Source organism: Panthera leo, chromosome A3 (assembly GCF_018350215.1).
Source record: "Panthera leo isolate Ple1 chromosome A3, P.leo_Ple1_pat1.1, whole genome shotgun sequence".
NCBI lineage: Eukaryota > Metazoa > Chordata > Mammalia > Carnivora > Felidae > Panthera > Panthera leo.
This window is the reverse complement of record NC_056681.1, coordinates 66,849,551-66,868,504: the sequence shown is the minus strand read 5'-3', so window position 1 is coordinate 66,868,504 and position 18,954 is coordinate 66,849,551. Positions and strand designations below refer to the sequence as shown.

The 18,954-nt window shown below is 47.4% G+C and overlaps 1 protein-coding gene across 1 annotated transcript in view; it reads left to right on the top strand.

Moving 5' to 3' along the window:
* Window positions 1–10,750: 10,750 nt before the first annotated feature.
* The window catches only part of KCNK12 (potassium two pore domain channel subfamily K member 12), a 49,455-nt gene continuing 41,251 nt past the window's right edge, over window positions 10,751–18,954 (top strand). Inside the window, exon 1 of the mRNA XM_042930211.1 lies at window positions 10,751–11,141. Within this exon, the coding sequence (XP_042786145.1) occupies window positions 10,751–11,141 (391 nt within the window). The remainder of the gene's footprint in view (window positions 11,142–18,954) is intronic.

Genomic DNA, 18,954 nt, shown 5'->3' with positions numbered 1-18,954 from the left:
TGGCTGGCTCAGTCGGAGCATGGGACGCTTAATCTTGGGGTTGGGGGTTCAAGCCCCATGTTGGATGTAGAGATGACTTTAAAAAATAAAATATTTTTAAAAAAGATTTTATTTTTTGGGTGCCTGGGTGGCTCAGTTGGTTGAGTGTCCAACTTCTGCTCAAGTCATGATCTTGCAGCTCTTGGGTTTGGGTCCTGCACCAGGCTCTGTGCTGACAGCTCAGAGTCTGGAGCCTGCTTCGGATTCTGTGTCTCCCTCTCTCTCTGCCTCTTCTGCACTCTCACTCTGTCTCTCTCTTTCTCAAAAATAAACACTCAAAAAGTTTTTTAAAGATTTTATTTTTAAGTCATCTCCACACCCAATGTCAGGCTTGAACTCACAACCCTGTGCTCAGGAGTTGCATGCTCCACTGACTGTGGCAGCCAGGTGCCTCCCCCCAAATAAAATCTTAAAAAAAATTTTAAATATGGTGTGAGGAAATTTTTGCCAAATCATATAAAACATAAAAGGTCTTCTTTTTCCCTAACTCCAGGACAATTAGGGGAGGAGGATTTCTGTAATTGCATATCTCAAGTGGTCCTATACAGGATAGAGATGATCAGCTTCTTCAGATTGTAATCCTGTGAATATATATAAATATATATTATATAATATATATTATATAATATATATTATATAATATATAATTTATATCTTGCTACACAACTAATTGCCAATGAGCAATAAATAATAGAAGAGTTCTGAGATCAGGAAGATCAAACAGATTTGCAGGCACCCAGGACATATTGAATTTGCTACTTGGAATACAGAATTTTTTATGAGAATTTTACCAACACAGATTAATTGTTAAGAGAAAATATTTTCTGGGGCAAACTCCTATTCAAGTTTAAATTAATAATCAATTTTCTCTTTAGAAGGAAGATGGCGGTGTAGGAGGACGCTGGGCTCACCTTGTCCTGCTGATCACTTAGATTCCACCCACGCCTGCCTAAATAACCCAGAAAACCACCAGAAGACTAGCAGAAAGGATTCTCCAGAACCAAGCGTAGACAAGAGGCCCACGGAAGAGGTGCCCCTCCTAAAACGGATCACCAAAGGAAAAGCAAGCGGAGCCTGCCCCTCCCCCCTGTGCACCTTGCTGATCCACCCCAGCTAATACACCAGATCCCCAGCACCACAAGCCTGGCAGTGTGCAAGTAGCCCAGACGGGCCACGCCACCCCACCCCACAATGAATCCCGCCCCTAGGAGAGGGGAAGAGAAGGTACACACCAGTCTGACTGTGGCCCCAGCGGTGGACTGGGGGCAGACGTCAGGTCTGACTGCGGCCCCGCCCACAACGCAAGTTATTCAAGACAGCACAGAGGAAGTGCCCTGCAGTTCCACACTACTCCAGGAACTATCCAAAATGATGAAATGGAAGAATTCCCCTCAAAAGAATCTCCAGGAAATAACAACAGCTAACAAACTGATCAAAAAGGATTTAAACAATATAACAGAAAGTGAATTTAGAATAATAGTCATAAAATTAATCGCTGGGCTTGAAAACAGTATAGAGGACAGCAGAGAATCTATTGCTACAGAGATCAAGGGACTAAGGAACAGCCAGGAGGAGATAAAAAATGCTATAAATGAGCTGCAAAATAAATGGAGACAACCACAGCTCGGCTTGAAGAGGCAGAGGAGAGAATAGGTGAACTAGAAGATAAAGTTATGGAAAAAGAGGAAGCTGAGGAAAAAAGAGATTAAAAAAATACAGGAGTATGAGGGGAAAATTAGAGAACTAAGTGATGCACTAAAGAGAAATAATCTACACATAACTGGTATTCCAGAGGAGGAAGAGAGAGGGAAAGGTGCTGAAGGGGTACTTCAAGAAATAATAGCTGAGAACTTCCCTGATCTGGGGAAGGAAAAAGACATTGAAATCCAAGAGGCACAGAGAACTCCCTTCAGATGTAACTTGAATCGATCTTCTGCGTGACATATCATAGTGAAACTGGCAAAATACAAGGATAAAGAGAAAATTCTGAAAGCAGCTAGGGATAAACGTGCTCTAAGATATAAAGGGAGACTGATAAGACTCGTGACGGATCTCTCTACTGAAACTTGGCAGGCCAGAAAGGAATGGCAGGAAATCTTCAATGTGATGAACAGAAAAAATATGCACCCGAGAATCCTTTATATCCAGCAAATCTGTCATTTAGAATAGAAGGAGAGATAAAGGTCTTCCCAAACAAAAACTGAAGGAATTCGTCACCACTAAACCAGCCCTACAAGAGACCCTAAGGGGGATCCTGTGAGACAAAGTACCAGAGACATCACTGCAAGCATGAAACCTACCGACATCACAATGACTCTAAACCCATATCTTTCTATAATAACACTGAAAGTAAATGGACTAAATGGGCCAACCAAAAGACATAGGGTATCAGAATGGATAAAAAAACAAGACCCATCTATTTGCTGTCTACAAGAGACTCATTTTAGACCTGAGGACACCTTCAGATTGAAAGTGAGGGGATGGAGAACTATTTATCATGCTACTGGAAGTCAAAAGAGAGCTGGGGTAGCCATACTTATATCAGACAAACTAGACTTTAAATTAAAGGCTGTAACAAGAGATGAACAAGGGCATCATATAATAATTACAGGGTCTATCCATCAGGAAGAGCTAACATTTATAAATGTCTATGTGCCAAATACGGGAGCCCCCAAATATATAAAACAATTACTCACAAACATAAGCAACCTTATTGACAAGAATGTGGTAATTGCAGGGACTTTAACACCCCACTTACAGAAATGGATAGATCATCTAGACACACGGTCAATAAAGAAACAAGGGCCCTGAATGATACATTGGATCAGATGGACTTGACAGATATATTTAGAACTCTGCATCCCAAAGGAACAGAATATACTTTCTTCTCGAGTGCACATGGAACATTCTCCAAGATAGATCACATACTGGGTCACAAAACAGCCCTTCATAAGTATACAAGAATTGAGATCATACCATGCATACTTTCAGACCACAATGCTATGAAGCTTGAAATCAACCACAGGAAAAAGTCTGGAAAACCTCCAAAAGCATGGAGGTTAAAGAACACCCTACTAAAGAATGAATGGGTCAACCAGGCAATTAGAGAAGAAATTAAAAAATATATGGAAACAAACGAAAATGAAAATACAACAATCCAAATGCTTTGGGATGCAGCGAAGGTAGTCGTGAGAGGAAAATACATCGCAATCCAGGCCTATCTCAAGAAACAAGAAAAATCCCAAATACAAAATCTAACAGAACACTTAAAGGAAATAGAAGCAGAACAGCAAAGACACCCTAAACCCAGCAGAAGAAGAGAAATAATAAAGATCAGAGCAGAAATAAACAATATAGAATCTAAAAAAACTGTAGAGCAGATCAATGAAACCAAGAGTTGGTTTTTTGAAAAAATAAACAAAATTGATAAACCTCTAGCCAGGCTTCTCAAAAAGAAAAGGTAAATGACCCAAATAGATAAAATCATGAATGAAAACGGAATTATTACAACCAATCCCTCAGAAATACAAGCAATTATCAGGGAATACTATGAAAAACTGTATGCCAACAAACTGGACAACCTGGAAGAAATGGACAAATTCCTAAACACCCACACACTTCCAAAACTCAATCAGGAGGAAATAGAAAGCTTGAATAGACCCATAACCAGCGAAGAAATTGAATCAGTTATCAAAAATCTCCCAATAAATAAGAGTCCAGGACCAGATGGCATCCCAGGGGAGTTCTACCAGTCGTTTAAAGCAGAGATAATACCTATCCTTCTCAAACTATTGCAAAAAATAGAAAGGGAAGGAAAACTTCCAGACTCATTCTATGAAGCCAGTATTACTTTGATTCCCAAACCAGACAGAGACCCAGTAAAAAAAGAGAACTACAGGCCAATATCCCTGATGAATATGGATGCAAAAATTCTCAATAAGATACTAGCAAATCGAATTCAACAGCATATAAAAAGAATTATTCACCATGATCAAGTGGGATTCATTCCTGGGATGCAGGGCTGGTTCAACATTTGCAAATCAATTAACATGATACATCACGTTAATAAAAGAAAAGATAAGAACCATATGATCCTGTCAATCGATGCAGAAAAAGCATTTAACAAAATTCAGCATCCTTTCTTAATAAAAACCCTCGGAAAGTCGGGATAGAAGGAACATACTTAAACATCATAAAAGCCATTTATGAAAAGCCCACAGCTAACATCATCCTCAATGGAGAAAAACTGAGAGCTTTTTCCCTGAGATCAGGAACATGACAGGGATGTCCACTCTCACTGCTGTTGTTTAACATAGTGTTGGAAGTTCTAGCATCAGCCATGAGACAACAAAAGGAAATCAAAGGCATCAAAATTGGCAAAGATGAAGTTAAGCTTTCACTTTTTGCAGATGACATGATATTATACATGGAAAATCCGATAGACTCCACCAAAAGTCTGCTAGAACTGATACATGAATTCAGCAAAGTTGCAGGATACAAAATCAATGTACAGAAATCAGTTGCATTCTTATACACTAATAATGAAGCAACAGAAAGACAAAGAAAGAAACTGATCCCATTCACAATTGCACCAAGAAGCATAAAATACCTAGGAATAAATCTAACCAAAGATGTAAAAGATCTGTATGCTGAAAACTATAGAAAGCTTATGAAGGAAATTGAAGAAGATATAAAGAAATAGAAAAACATTCCGTGCTCATGGATTGGAAGAATAAATATTATCAAAATGTCAATACTACCCTAAGCTATCTACACATTCAATGCAATCCCAATCAAAATTGCACCAGCATTCTTCTCGAAACTAGAACAAGCAATCCTAAAATTCATATGGAACCACAAAAGGCCCCGAATAGCCAAAGTAATTTTGAAGAAGAAGACCAAAGCAGGAGGCATCACAATCCCAGCCTCTACTACAAAGCTGTCATCATCAAGACAGCATGGTATTGGCACAAAAACAGACACATAGACCAGTGGAATAGAATAGAAACCCCAGAACTAGACCCACAAACGTATGGCCAACTAATCTTTGACAAAGCAGGAAAGAATATCCAATGGAAAAAAGAGAGTCTCTTTAACAAATGGTGCTGGGAGAACTGGACAGCAACATGCAGAAGAATGAAACTAGACCACTTTCTCACACCATTCACAAAAATAAACTCAAAATGGATAAAGGACCTGAATGTGAGACAGGAAACCATCAAAACCCTAGAGGAGAAAGGAGGAAAAGACCTCGCTGACCTCAGCCGTAGCAATTTCTTACTTGACACATCCCCAAAGGCAAGGGAATTAAAAGCAAAAATGAACAACTGGGACCTTATGAAGATAAAAAGCTTCTGCACAGCAAAGGAAACAATCAACAAAACTAAAAGGCAACCAACGGAATGGGAAAAGATATTTGCAAATGACGTATCGGACCAAGGGGTAGTATCCAAAATCTATAAAGAGCTCACCAAACTCCACACCTGAAAAACAAATGATCCAGTGAAGAAATGGGAAGAAAACATGAATAGACACTTCTCTAAAGACATCTGGATGGCCAATAGGCACATGAAAAGATGCTCAACTTCGCTCCTCATCAGGGAAATACAAATCAAAACCACACTCAGATATCACCTCACGCCAGTCAGAGTGGCCAAAATGAACAAATCAGGAGACTACAGATGCTGGAGAGGATGTGGAGAAATGGGAACCCTCTTGCACTGTTGGTGGGAATGCAAACTCGTGCAGCCACTCTGGAAAACAGTGTGGAGGTTCCTCAAAAAATTAAAAATAGACCTACCCTATGACCCAGCAGTAGCACTGCTAGGAATTTACCCAAGGGATACAGGAGTACTGATGCATAGGGGCACTTGTACCCCAATGTTTATAGCAGCACTCTCAACGATAGCCAAATTATGGAAAGAGCCTAAATGTCCATCAACTGATGAATGGATAAAGAAATTGTGGTTTGTATACACAATGGAGTACTACGTGGCAATGAGAAAGAATGAAATATGGCCCTTTGTAGCAATGTGGGTGAACTGGAGAGTGTGATGCTAAGTGAGATAATCCATACAGAGAGAGACAGATACCATATGTTTTCACTCTTATGTGGATCCTGAGAAACTTAACAGGAACCCATGGGGGAGGGGAAGGGAAAAAAAAAAAAAGAGGTTAGAGTGGGAGAGAGCCAAAGCATAAGAGACTCTTAAAAACTGAGAACAAACTGAGGGTTGATGGGGGGTGGGAGGGAGGGGAAGGTGGGTGATGGGTATTGAAGAGGGCATCTTTTGGGATGAGCACTGGGGTTGTATGGAAACCAATTTGACAATAAATTTCATATATTTAAAAAATAAAATAAAATAAAAATAAAAAATTACTTGAAAAATTAAAAAAAAAATTTCTCTTTAGCACAGCTAAACTTTTCCCAATTTTTCCTATTTTTTTATTTTAAAGAAATCATGTTCCTTGGGATCAGTTCGTTCCTATTTCCATTTTTTCAATAAAAATTTGGTCAACTAGTTGTAGGTGTATTTTTAATAGCTTTATTGAGATGCAATTCACATAGCATACAATCCACCCATTTAAGATATACAATTTGATGCTTTTTAGTATATTCTCATAACTGTGTAATCATCACCACAATTTTAGAATATTTTTATAACCCTCAAGGAAACTCCTATACCCATTAGCAGTCACTCCTATTCCTCCTCAATTCCTTAGCTTTAAGCAACCACTAAGTTACTTCTATCTTTATGGATTCTCCTATTCTGAACATTTCTTATAAATGAGATCATACAATGCATCATCTTTTGTGACTGGCATCTTAATACTTAATACTTTCAAGATCCATTCATGTTGTAGTATGTGTTCAGTATTTCATTCCTTTTTATGCTTGAATATGTCATTGTATGGATATATCCCATTGTACTTATCCATTCATAAGTTGATGGACACTTATGAACTTGATGGGTTGTTTCCACTTTTTGGCTATTATTGATAATACTGCTATGAACATTCACTGACAAGCTTTTGTGTGGATATATCTTTTCACTGATCTTGGATATATACATAGAGTAGAGTTGCCAATTGGGTGCAGTTGACCTTTCCCAATTTTCCTGGTTTACATTCCTGTCATTGTGTTTTCTTTTACAAATGGCAGCAATAGAGAAAAAGAGAAGACCTGTGCCCATTCAGATGTCTTATTTGAAGTTCTCAAGGGCATAGCAGAATCAAATGATCTTAGGATTGAAATGATGGCATCAAAGTGATTGGGTCAAAATATCCTACAAAGGAAAATTTTTCTGGAAAAAAGTTCTAACCTGAGCTGAGCTGTATATTTGAAGAGCTGGAGAGGAGGAGAAAGAAGATGGCACTCTGGCAGGGGCCATAGCATTAGCAAAGGCCTGATGACTGAGCTGAGTATGGAACACTTGGGGGATAAGCAAGATGTAGTAGAAAGGGAGCCTGGAATGATTTGCTGGGAATCATATCATCAAGGGTTTGAATAGCAGGGTTTTAATATCTTTGGGGGACCATGGAAGACTGTGGTCTAGGGACATTAGTCAAGTGATCAGATCAAATGGCATGGGCACAGCAATGACTGGCAGATGCAGGCAACATGGAGCTAAAAAGGGAGACATCTGAGATAGCAAGTCTTCATCCCTAGGAGGCTCTTGCAGTAATTCAGGGCCAAGGTGAAGGCTTTGAGGATAGCCAGCTGGAAATCAGTGACTTAAATATTGATTCAGTGGGCAAAGTGGCATTCATCATGGGGCTGGTCCCTCAAAGGACCCGTGCCTGTGTGCAGGGAACTCATCATTTTCCTATTATATAAATTGATTAGATCATTCAGAGCTGAGACTGATGCCAGGGGTTTGCTGCTAATCAAGCTAGAATAACAAGCTGGAGGACAAGGCAGGCCCTTTGCCAACTGGGCAAGGAGCTGGTCCAGAGGCACAGAACACTGCAGCAAAGCACTCTGTCCCTGCCCTGGGATTCTGGGCAAAGAAAGGCCCTGAGGTCTGGCAATGCCCTTCAGCTGCCTCTAGAGGCTTCTAGGGCCGACTCCTGGAATGATACTTCTCAGGGCGTCTGTCAGATACTTCGGTCAAGTGGAACCCAGCCCTGAAGGCCTATGGCTGGGCTGTCCCCCCTGCCTTCAGGAATTTGTAGAGATGGGAGTATCATAGGGAAGACAGAACAAGTTGGGGCAACACCAGTGGAGAGCCCAAGGGAGGCAAAGCCGTGGAAAAAGAATAATTGAAGGGCATTTTGCAAATAAAGCAATAGTCTGCGAAGGCAATAATCTGTGTTTGCTTAAGCCTCCCACTATGAGATTCTCCCCTTCACGCCAAGATTCCCCTGCCCCTTTCTAATAAGATCATCGCAAAACATGACACGTGCCACCCACAGCCAGAAAGCCTAATTCTGACTATGGTGATGGATCCTCTTCTCATCTGTCCCTCCCTAACACGGAGGGGAGTGCAGTTGGCTCCATCTACAAACTGGAACAGCATTTCTAGGAAGATCCAAGTCTCCAATGTGCCTGGTTTAAGCAAATCAACATCCCAAGTCAGATGCCTTTTAGCTTTCTGCCAGCTCTCCTGCTCCCCACCCACCTCCAGTCTCCATGTGGGGGCATGGGGTCAGAAGTACTTGGTTTCCAAGCAGGGGAATGTTCAGTGAGTGGACTGAGGCTCCTTCAGGAACCACTTTGAGCACCCGGACCCTGAGGGGTCGGACGATGCTGCCACCACTTTTGGTCGACCTTAGCTCAGTGTTTTCTATTGTGGAGGCCAGATAGCTTGGGAAATGGGGTGGGGAAACAGTTCTGCATTTTGCCCCAGTTCACCCACCTAGGGTATTTAAATACAGTTACCATCATTGTTTTTATTTTCTGTATCTGCGTGGATTCATCATCGTCATCGGAAGGGGGCAGAGAAAGGGCTGGCTGCCTGAATAAGGTGGTGTTTCGTCGGTACCTAAGGTGTTCCTCACCACAGAACTTTGTGACCCAGGCCAAGCCCGGACTGTGTTCGCGGAGAAGCTCCCGCGGTAGCGCGGAGCACCTGCTGTTTCCCGGGCGCGGCGGGACCAGGGGACGACGATTCCCCGCCCCCGCCACACTCAAAAGCACACCCTTTCCCCGCCCCCCCACGCCGGCCTCCTGAGAGCCCTCTAGTGAGCTTCCTCTACCCTTCTACCCACCCCACCGCAGCCAGGTTCCTATCCAGACTCCCCGATCCTGGGCTAGAGGGGTAAGGGGGCTGGGTGGCAAAAGAAGACCCAGCAGCAGGGTGGGTTTGGACGCCTCCTCCTCCTCTGGTGGCACCTCGATCCCCTGACTCCTCCCCTGTCTCTGTTCCGCAGCGTCCTCGCCCTGTCAGCACTCTGCTTCAGCAACTGTACCTGCCGCTGACTGGGGGAACACAGGAGAAGGAGAAAGGGAAACAGGGTTTGGGGAGCAGCGCGCAGCAGGATGACGGGCCTCGCCCCGCGCTGCGGGCCCCGGCAGCCCTAGAGCCGCCCGCCCCCCGGCTGCCGCACCGATGCGCTGTCCGCGGTGCTGACGCCGGCCGCCTGCTAGGTTGGGAAGGGGAGGAGACTCCCTCACTCCCGGGTCTCCAAGAGCCGAGTGACCCCACCCCCATTCCTTCCCAGGCGGGATCATTTCTGCAAAGGAACCTTCAGAGACCTAGAGCTGCGGAAGGATCCAGGAAGAAGAGGGAACTTAAACTTCGGTTGCAGCCCAAGAACCGGGTGTCGGGGGATTCGCGTTGTGTGGCCCCCAACGCCCTGCGACCTCAGGGCACCACCAAGTTGAGCAAAGTTTGGCGGCAGCTTGGAGATAAGAAAGGGATTCCGAAGCCGAAGCTCAGGGAGGGGACGGACGGGGTTCCCCGACAGGGTGGTAGCCAGCACCGCAGTCCGGACACCTGCTTCGGTGCCCCGCATTTAATGCCGCCGGAACGACTGGGAGGCGTCGCAGCAGCCCAACTCCCCACCCCTTCCCTCCCATCCTTATCTCCCCCCCCCCCCCCCCGCCTTCAACACCCCGCCCCGGGCGCCGGTGACTCCGCCTCTCCGTGCCGGGCGGCTCTCCGGCTGGAGCTGGAAAGGGAGCGCTTCCCGGGACTCGGCTCGGTTCTGAGGCTCCGAAGCCGACGCCGCCGGCTCAGGCCCGGGGGTGGGAGCTGGACTGCGGGTGCAGCCGGAGCCTGGGAGCCGCCAAGCAGGGAACGCCTCATGGGACGACCCCAGGGGCTCTCTTCGTGCCCTGCTGCGGCGTCCCAGTCTTAGGCTCCCGGGTTCCCCAGCCCGCCCCGCCCGCAGCCCGCGGCCTGTCTGGAGAAGAGTATGAGGCCCGGGGCCCCGTGGACGCCGGCCACAGGGCGGCAGGGGCCTAGCTTCAGACCCCCGCGCCCGAGGGTGGCTGGTGAGGAGCCGCGGGAGCCGGCGAGGCGTCGGGGCGCGGAGAGGAGCGTCCCAGCCCGGGCGCCCGAAGGGCCGCGGGACCCGTGTGCGGCCTGAGTGCCAAGGAGGAGGCGGAGGCGAGGCGCCCCGCCGTCCGGGCTCTGGGAGAAGCGGCAAGGGGCTCCGCGGCGGCCCCCGACCCCTGGCCACCATCCTCACGCTTCTGCTCCCGCGGGGGGGATGTCGCGGCCCGGGCCCCGAGCGCCGCCCCGGCCCTGGGGCTGAGCTCCGGACCATGTCCTCCCGCAGCCCCCGGCCCCCGCCCCGCCGCTGCCGCCGCCGCCTGCCGCGCCCCTCCTGCTGCTGCTGCTGCTGCCGACGCTCGCACCTCAACGAGGACACGGGTCGCTTCGTGCTGCTGGCGGCGCTCATCGGCCTCTACCTGGTGGCGGGCGCCACAGTCTTCTCGGCGCTCGAGAGCCCGGGCGAGGCGGAGGCGCGGGCGCGCTGGGGCGCCACGCTGCGCAACTTCAGCGCGGCGCACGGCGTGGCGGAGCCAGAGCTGCGCGCCTTCCTCCGGCACTACGAGGCCGCGCTGGCTGCCGGCGTCCGAGCAGACGCGCTGCGCCCGCGCTGGGACTTCCCTGGCGCCTTCTACTTCGTGGGCACAGTGGTATCCACCATAGGTGAGCAGCGCGCCCGGCGCGCGTCTTTCCTCTCCGCGCCTTTCACCTGCCACCCTTTCTACCGCTCGGCGGCTGGTCCGCGTCCCTCGGCTTCCCCCTTCCCTTCTAATGCCCCACTGCCTAGTTTCGTCTTGCCCTCACCCCTCCGCCGGTCCCCCTCCTCCTGACCCTTCTCTTTCTTAACTGGCTTTCGGCGCGGTAAGTGGCCTGGGAGACCCATCTCTGGCGCTCACCCAGCGGTGACTCGCCAGGCAGTACGGCCCAATGGGGAGAACCCTCACCCAGCCACTGGGCTGACCCGCGGCCGCCCGCGCGCTCTAGCGCTTCCCAGCTCGTAACTTGACCTCTGTGCGCCTCAGTTTTCTCCTCTAAAAGGACTTGTGAGAATAAGCGTCTAGGGCCTTCTATTTCCTTCTATTTCTCACGCCCCCTGGGTCTGTTTCCTCATCCAGATGATTTGGGAAGCCCCCTTTCCCTCCACTCACCACGTTTTTATCTCTCTCTTTTTTTTAATCTCTCTTTTCTTTCTTCTTTTCCACGTTTTTCTTCAGCATCCTCTAGCCCTTTACCCTGGGGAGGACGAACACTTTCCTTGATCTCCTTCCCACCCGCTACTCCTACAGTCTACACCGCCCCCTCCACCAAAGAAAAGCCCTTAGACTCTGAGGCCAGGATTTCAGCGCTCTTATTCCGCCCCCCTTCCCACTTGGATTTTCTCCCCCTTCTCCCTCCACCCGCTTCCCAGCTTCTCCTCCAATTTCTAGACCTCTCTCGTTACCTTGCCATCTTTTCCAACCAATAGTGGCACCAAGGGATAACCGGGTGGGGTGGGGAGGGGGCAGTTTCTCCATACTTTTTATCATTCCTTCTTATGTTTGGTATAAACAGTTCACGGTTTCAGAACCACACAAAATATGATGTGTAAATACTCTTTCAAGCCCCCCACTTCTACTTTCACACCCCCACCCCCATCCCACCAGCCTCTCCTGTAGAGATCTTGGAGCCACTGGCTGCTCAGCACTACACCCCTTCCTTCTTTTTTCTTCTCCTGTCACCCACTTTCCCCATCCCCCCTTTCTGAGGATGCTGGGTGTCATGTGAAACAGACCTCCTCCTCAGTTACTACAGAGTGCAGAATAAATACAGGATTGCCACTTCGGTGAGATTTTGTGTGTGTGTGCCGTCCGCTCCTGCTTTGAGCTCCAGGGTGGGAGAGGGCATTTGGCTGGCCATATCACTAGTCACCCCAAGGCACTATCTCCTGGTGGTAGTTTTGGAAGAGAGGGCTGGTTTCACTGTGTTGAGAAGTGAGGGATTGCATAGACACAACTTCCATGGGTAGGTTCTGGGCTGGTTTTGTATGCCAGCTCAGAGGTGTGCATAGACCAACTGGCCAGTGTAAGCCATCGCAGATGGCTGCTGAGAGGCAGAGAAAGACTTCATCCATGTGCAGGATATGAGCAGCTTAGAGATGTCTCTCTGAGTGTATATGTATAGTCTACGAAAGGGCTTCCTTTCCTTCAATGATTTTTCATGTGTCATGCTTCATCTGATTATTTTAAATAGAAATGGCAAATATGGCCCAAGCCCAAAGCACACACAAATTTGGTAAAAATACCTTTTAAAAGCTATATCATGTTGTTATGGTGATTGAAGATATAAAATGACCCCCCTCAAAAAAATCCCCTTGTAAGAGCTGCATCAAGTTGCTATAGCAACTAGAGTTTTTTTTTTAAGTGCTTTAAAAGTACTAAGGATGCTTAGTCCTAGAGGATGACATCATGCACTCATAGCTCATTACTGATTTGTGCTCTTCCTCTTGGAAACACACCCTTTTGCTTTCTTCCACCTAGAGGCACACCTGTGCACATATTGGATGGCCACAGCATTTCTCTCCTGGTTACATGCTCTGGCTTCAGCTTCCTAATGGAACGTACACGCTAAAGGGAGAGGTGTTAGCAGTGTCCTCTTCCCCTACAGGGAGTGAGTCCATCCAGATGGGGCCCCATGCCAGTGACCTGTTGGTCTCTGTGCCTCTCGGATGAGCACCCATCAATTTCTTCATGCACTGCCCAGCCACAGCTTCTAAAGCTTCTCTCAGTCCTTGCACGAAATCAAGTCTGTGTGTTGGCAAATTGTTCCAAGCCCTTTAAGCTACTGGCAGGAGTGGCTGTTCTTTAGTCAAGCAGAAAGGAACTATGTTCTCTTTCTTGATTTGTGTTCTCAGATGTAGGCAAGCAGTGTAGGAGGGCTACAGTGAAGCATGTGGCTGTGTTACGAATGACCCAGCACATTGTTTCCAAAATCTGCTGCACGGAGACATTCATCTCTCAGGGGAGCTACACTCAGGGACAGGAACTAGCCTGTGGACAACTTAGCATTGAACTAGACCTTTGCAGGGATGCCAAGACAGCTACACGAGTAGCAGGATCCACGTGCTGCCATGGCCTGGAGCACTGGTTCAAACTGGTCACTTCTGTCATATAAGTTCTGCTGAATCCCAAAGTAGCATGGTTGTCATTTCAGCCTTCTCTTGCAAAATATACTTAGATGAGATGTAAGTAAAGGTCTACATACATCAGTTTCTTTCCCTTAAATGCCCTGAGTCTTCAGAGACAATTATTATTAGTATTGGTGCTTTTGTGGATTTAGCAGCTCAGGAAGCCACAGCTTGGTCCAAAATGGGCAGTCAGGATTCTCTGCCTGCCACCTCATCCAGTGAAGAGGAAAATTAGCATGCACTCCGTTTTCTCTGATCAGTGGATATCATGGTATAGATGGTCCATGCAGCGGTGGGCATTCCTCTTTTGTGGTGCATGGACCCTGCTAAATGATTCATCTAGATGTTCGTATGGACAAATCTTCATTTATTCTATAAATATTGATGTATTGTGTATGTCAGGCCCGGTGCTACGTTTTGAAAAGTTAAAGCTTATTCTATAAGACACAGGTTAAAGCATATTCCACGGCAGATGGATCATAGCATTTATGGGCAACATATCCTGGCTATTTTCACTAAAGATGATTAGAACAAGGAGGAGACCTTTAGTCCAGTCCCGTGTGGTGCAAAGTTCTAAAGGAATTGTCTCAGGTCACAGTTAATTATATGTTCAGCTGGATCGAGAATCCATGTTGTGCAGTGTTTGGTCTACCAGTTTCATGCATATAAGTGGCGGACACCTTCTTGTTTGAGACTGAAGTATTTAATAATGGGCATGTGGGGGGATGGTCTGACATCAGGGCAGGGCTGGGCAGAACTGGTCTGTTGGTCAGGCCAAGAACTGATTAAGTCCAGAGAACACTTGAAGGATCAAACATATGTTAGAGGTCAGACAGATGAGAAGCATCTGGCAGGTCTAAGACAGCTGGGAAGGCAAGAGCCAATACCAAGAAGGTCAGTCAGAGACAGGTACTAACAAGTAGGAGACCTTCTGGTGTTTATCAGAATGGTACAGAGATGGAAACCACTTGCTTTCTGCCTTCTTTTGCCCCAATGTGTGTGTGTGTGTGTGTGTGTGTGTGTGTGTGTGTGTGTGTGCGCGCACACACACACACACACATAGGGAAAGGGAAGAAGGGGCAGGAATGGGCCTTCAGCTAGAGGGAGACACACATGTGGCTGTATTTAGGGTTAGATGAAACACCATGATAACATGGAATATTTGTCTGGACATTTGGCTTGAACAGGGCCCCATACCAGAGCTAGGTAGTTTGCAGTGGTATAGACACATGTGTGTCCACATGGTACAGATCCAGTGGGAAAATTTGCCAGTGATTGTTCAGCAGTAGTTGAGGCTGTGCAGGAAGTCAGTCTGAATAGCTCAAGCAAAATACAAATCCACTTTGTGGTCTAAATTATTCATATTGATTGCTTACACTGAACTGAAACCCTGAGTAGTATTATTTCTTTCATTTATGCGATGTGACATATTCCTAAGGGGTTGAAATCAAGTTTGTTTTAATGTGAATGCATTCATTTATTCATTCCTCAATTTAACAAAATCCAAGACAAGTCTAGCTCATCGTAGATCCATGTGTGGCCTTTGGCAGATCATTATCTGCATCTCCTGTGATTACATGAACTCCTCCAGGTAAAGATGGCGGCTTGTGTTCTGTTCGCACTAAACAATATTCTTGGAGGCAGTGCTCTAGCTCAAAGATATTCAAGCAATCCAAAGGGTATTAATCCATCGTTTCACATCCTAAAGGATGTTTTACTGGTTTACTTTGAAAAGATTAAAAGGAAACTCTCTACTGGGGTTTTAATTATGCAACTGCTGTCAGATTTACACATAGGGAAGAACATATTTAAAAGTCTTTCTCAAATGGCAGCTTGATATAAACAGAAATATTTTTGCTTCCTTTTATTAGGTTTGCTGGCAGCGTATTTGAGCTATAAAGTTAAAACCACGCCGCTCTAGACGGGATGGTGTAGGTATATGAGAGTTGTCACTGTTGACACTGCATAATTTAGCTTGCTACTTTCAGAATTAGGCACACTTAATTATTCAGCCGCGAGATTAGTAACAAGTCCTAACTTTTTTCCTCTTTTTTTCACATGGATTTTTAAAACGGTTTTCACTTCAAAGGAAACTAAGACATTATAAGACCGAAATGTCACCGCCACATTTACATTCGGTTTTCTTCTAACATGTATGTAATCCAACTGGAGGTGGTTCTGATCCCAGGAGGCAAATAACATTACCCAGAAGGAATGGAGCCCCTTTCCTCACTTATTTCCCCCATCAACTATTTTTTATTGAAAGATGGTGCTATGACAGCTTTGAAGGACCTTTAAGGAAACGCATTCTCATCCACACCCATCCGCAGCACCCAGCCCTGACCCCAGCACATGGTGGACACTCGATCGTTATTTATTCAGTGAACAAGAGAGCAAATCACTCATAATACAACTGTAGTTCTCTGGCACACCTTTCATAGGGAAAAGAAAGAGAACTGATCTGTGCTAAGCTGCTTCCCTTTTGTTAACATTTTATCATCAGTGTTGTTTCTAGGTTTCCACATAGCCTTCACATGCTAATTTTAGTGGGTGCATAATATTCCATCTGGTTGATGTTCTATAATTTACTACCCCTATTGCTGGGAAGCCGGGTGGTTCCCTGTTTGGGGCTATTTTGAGTAATGCCACAGTGATCATCTTTATGCAGATGGCCTTTTCCTCCTGTAATATCTCCTTGGGTTGAATTCTCAGTGGTGAAATTGCTGAGTCAGTGGATACTGCTGTCTTCTTGGCTTCTGTGGCCAGCCCCTTCCAAGTGAGGGACTGTCTGGTCTCCCCCAAGCTGAGCCTATACCTCTCCATGGCCTGACAGAGACCAGTTATCCAGCTGCTTGTTCCATGGAAACAGGCCACAGACTGCCACTTGGTTTTCTCCAGGATTGCATTCAGTCCCTGGGGCTGAGCCGCCCCTTGAACAAGTCTGTGGCTTCAGCATTTTTAGCCTCCATTGCTTTAATGAGAATTGCTTCCTTTGGGAAGTTCCGGGTGAATGAAGAATGGCAGGAGAGAGGAACAGATGGGAATAGCTACCAGGCCATCAAAGACTGAGAGAGAGGGGTACCTGGAGCTTCTTCCCTCCTGTCCCCTGCACTCCTGGGGACCATCTCCCACCACTCCTGGGCCGAGCCAGCTGAAGGAGAGCATTCTTCCCCTCAGCCCTGACTGGGCCACAGCCTGGAATGGCCCAAATTGTGCCACAGGAGCAAAGATCTACCCCTCAGGGATTCCAGCTAGACACTACCATAAAAGTCTCCCAAGCATTTAGACCATTTTGCCAACAAAAGCCAACAAGCCTCCCATTATAGAAAACAGACAGTAGCAAAGCTGTTCTGATTGGAGCCCTGCCCGTCAGGCCTACTCTTGGATGCCATGCTCTCCCCAAAACCTTCTCCGAGAACCCCCTAGAGCTCCTCCAAGACCCACCTGAAGAGGGCTAATTTAGCCTTGTTCTTCATTTCACGTAAGGTTCAGAGAGGGGGAGAGGTTCCCAAGGTCACACAGCGGGTCAGGGGAACATTTAGCTGTACCTCAGGGAGAAAAGGGAAGAGCTTATAGAAAGGAGAATAGGACATCTCAGGAGCAGCAAAGTCAGTCAGGTGCCTTCGAGGTGTCCTCCAGGGAGAAGCTCCTACTCCATCTGAAGGTGGTCTGTGTTTGAAGGTGGGGTGTGGTGCCCCCAGCCCTGTCATCTACAGTGGGACTCTCCTTGCCCCTGTATGGCCGCCTCAGATTCAGAGGAGCTGAGAGAGCAAAAAGCCACTGTGTTCCTGTGATCACTCCTAGCCCGGGTCTTCCCCAGTCTTCTGACCCTCCCCTGGCTCCTGTCTAGTTCCACTCCCTTCCCCAGGGCCCAGGGCTGGGACAGGGGATGCCAGCCAGCAGACCGGAATGTGTGTGGGCTGAGGTGGGCACACTGGGCAGTCTCAAGCTCTGACTGCACTCAGGGGCAGGGGCAGGGGCAGGATTTCTGTGTAGGGAAGAGTCGGGAGGTGGAGGGGCTTGAGGCTATGAGGACATAGGACTTTCCATGGGATTGAGAAGAGCCTTTCACAGTACTCGGGGAGGTGCCAGGAGAGAGCAGAGAGAGATAATCAAAACCCCCAGGCCCTCAGCCCAAGCCAGCCCTTGGCTGCCACCCTTGCTGTCAGGCTCTGTCCCAGGGAGTTTTGTCCTGAATCTGCCATTCCCAGGCCCGCCTCCAATCTAGCTGTTCCTCACGGCACTCTAGGCCGCCTCTGCTAGCCATCAGTGGTGATGGGGGAGGATGCTCTGGACCCTGTCTGTGAGTGTCACCCCTTCCCTGGGCTTGGCAACCCCAGCTCAGGACTAAGCTCCCAGCTCAGTAGCAGTCAGCGGTGACTGGTGTACCTGTGTCCTTGAAGGATCGAGCTGTGGGGGACCTGCTCTGTCTGCTTCCCCTAGATCACAGAGGACTCACCCCCAGGTGAGCCCAGGATGGAGATGCCAGAATTTTATAATTTCAGGTTTTACTGTGTCTGGATACAGTATTGTTGTGCTCACAGTAATACATACTGCAGGGCAGGAAGACAGAGTAGCACAGAGCAGTGCTTCTCAAACTATAAAGTACATGTGAATCTCTGGTTCTTGTCAACACGCAGGTGTCTGCCCAGTAGGTCTGGGGGAACCTGAGACTCTGGATTCCTCACAGGCTTTCAGTGACATCCATATCACTGGTCCCCAGGCTGCACCTCTACTAGCCAGGGTGTAGAGAAGCAGCAGCGAATCAGGGGCTGGCAGCTGAGACCCACCTCTGCCACTCACTGGCCCTGTGGCTTTGGACAGGACACATCACCTCCCACTACCTCAGTTTCTCCATTCCTAAAAGGAAGGAGTCCCTGCAGTCCCTGGGGTCCCTTCCTGCTCTGACGTTCTCACGTCTAGGAAGGTGATTTGCTCCCATTCTCCCAGTGCAGTATAATGTGGACTAAACACGCCAGCTATGCAGCCTGCCGGCTTGACTTCCGGTCCCCGTTCTGCCACTTACAATCCATGGGCTCCTGGTGCGTAGATATACCTCTCCTCACCTGTGTTTCCTCTAGAAAGTGAGGATAACGATGGCTCCTGCCCTATGGAGTTACTTTAAGGACTGAGGGAGCTAGTCCGTGTGTGCAGTGCCTGGCAAGCCCTCAGGAACCATCAGCTGCCCAGAAGTGGCCCCATTGGCAAGTTGCCTCACTGCACAGGAGGGAAACTGAGGCAGTACTCACCCCCTGCAGCTCACCCACACACACCACCCTGTGCACAACCCTCTGGGTCCCAGCCACACCTGCA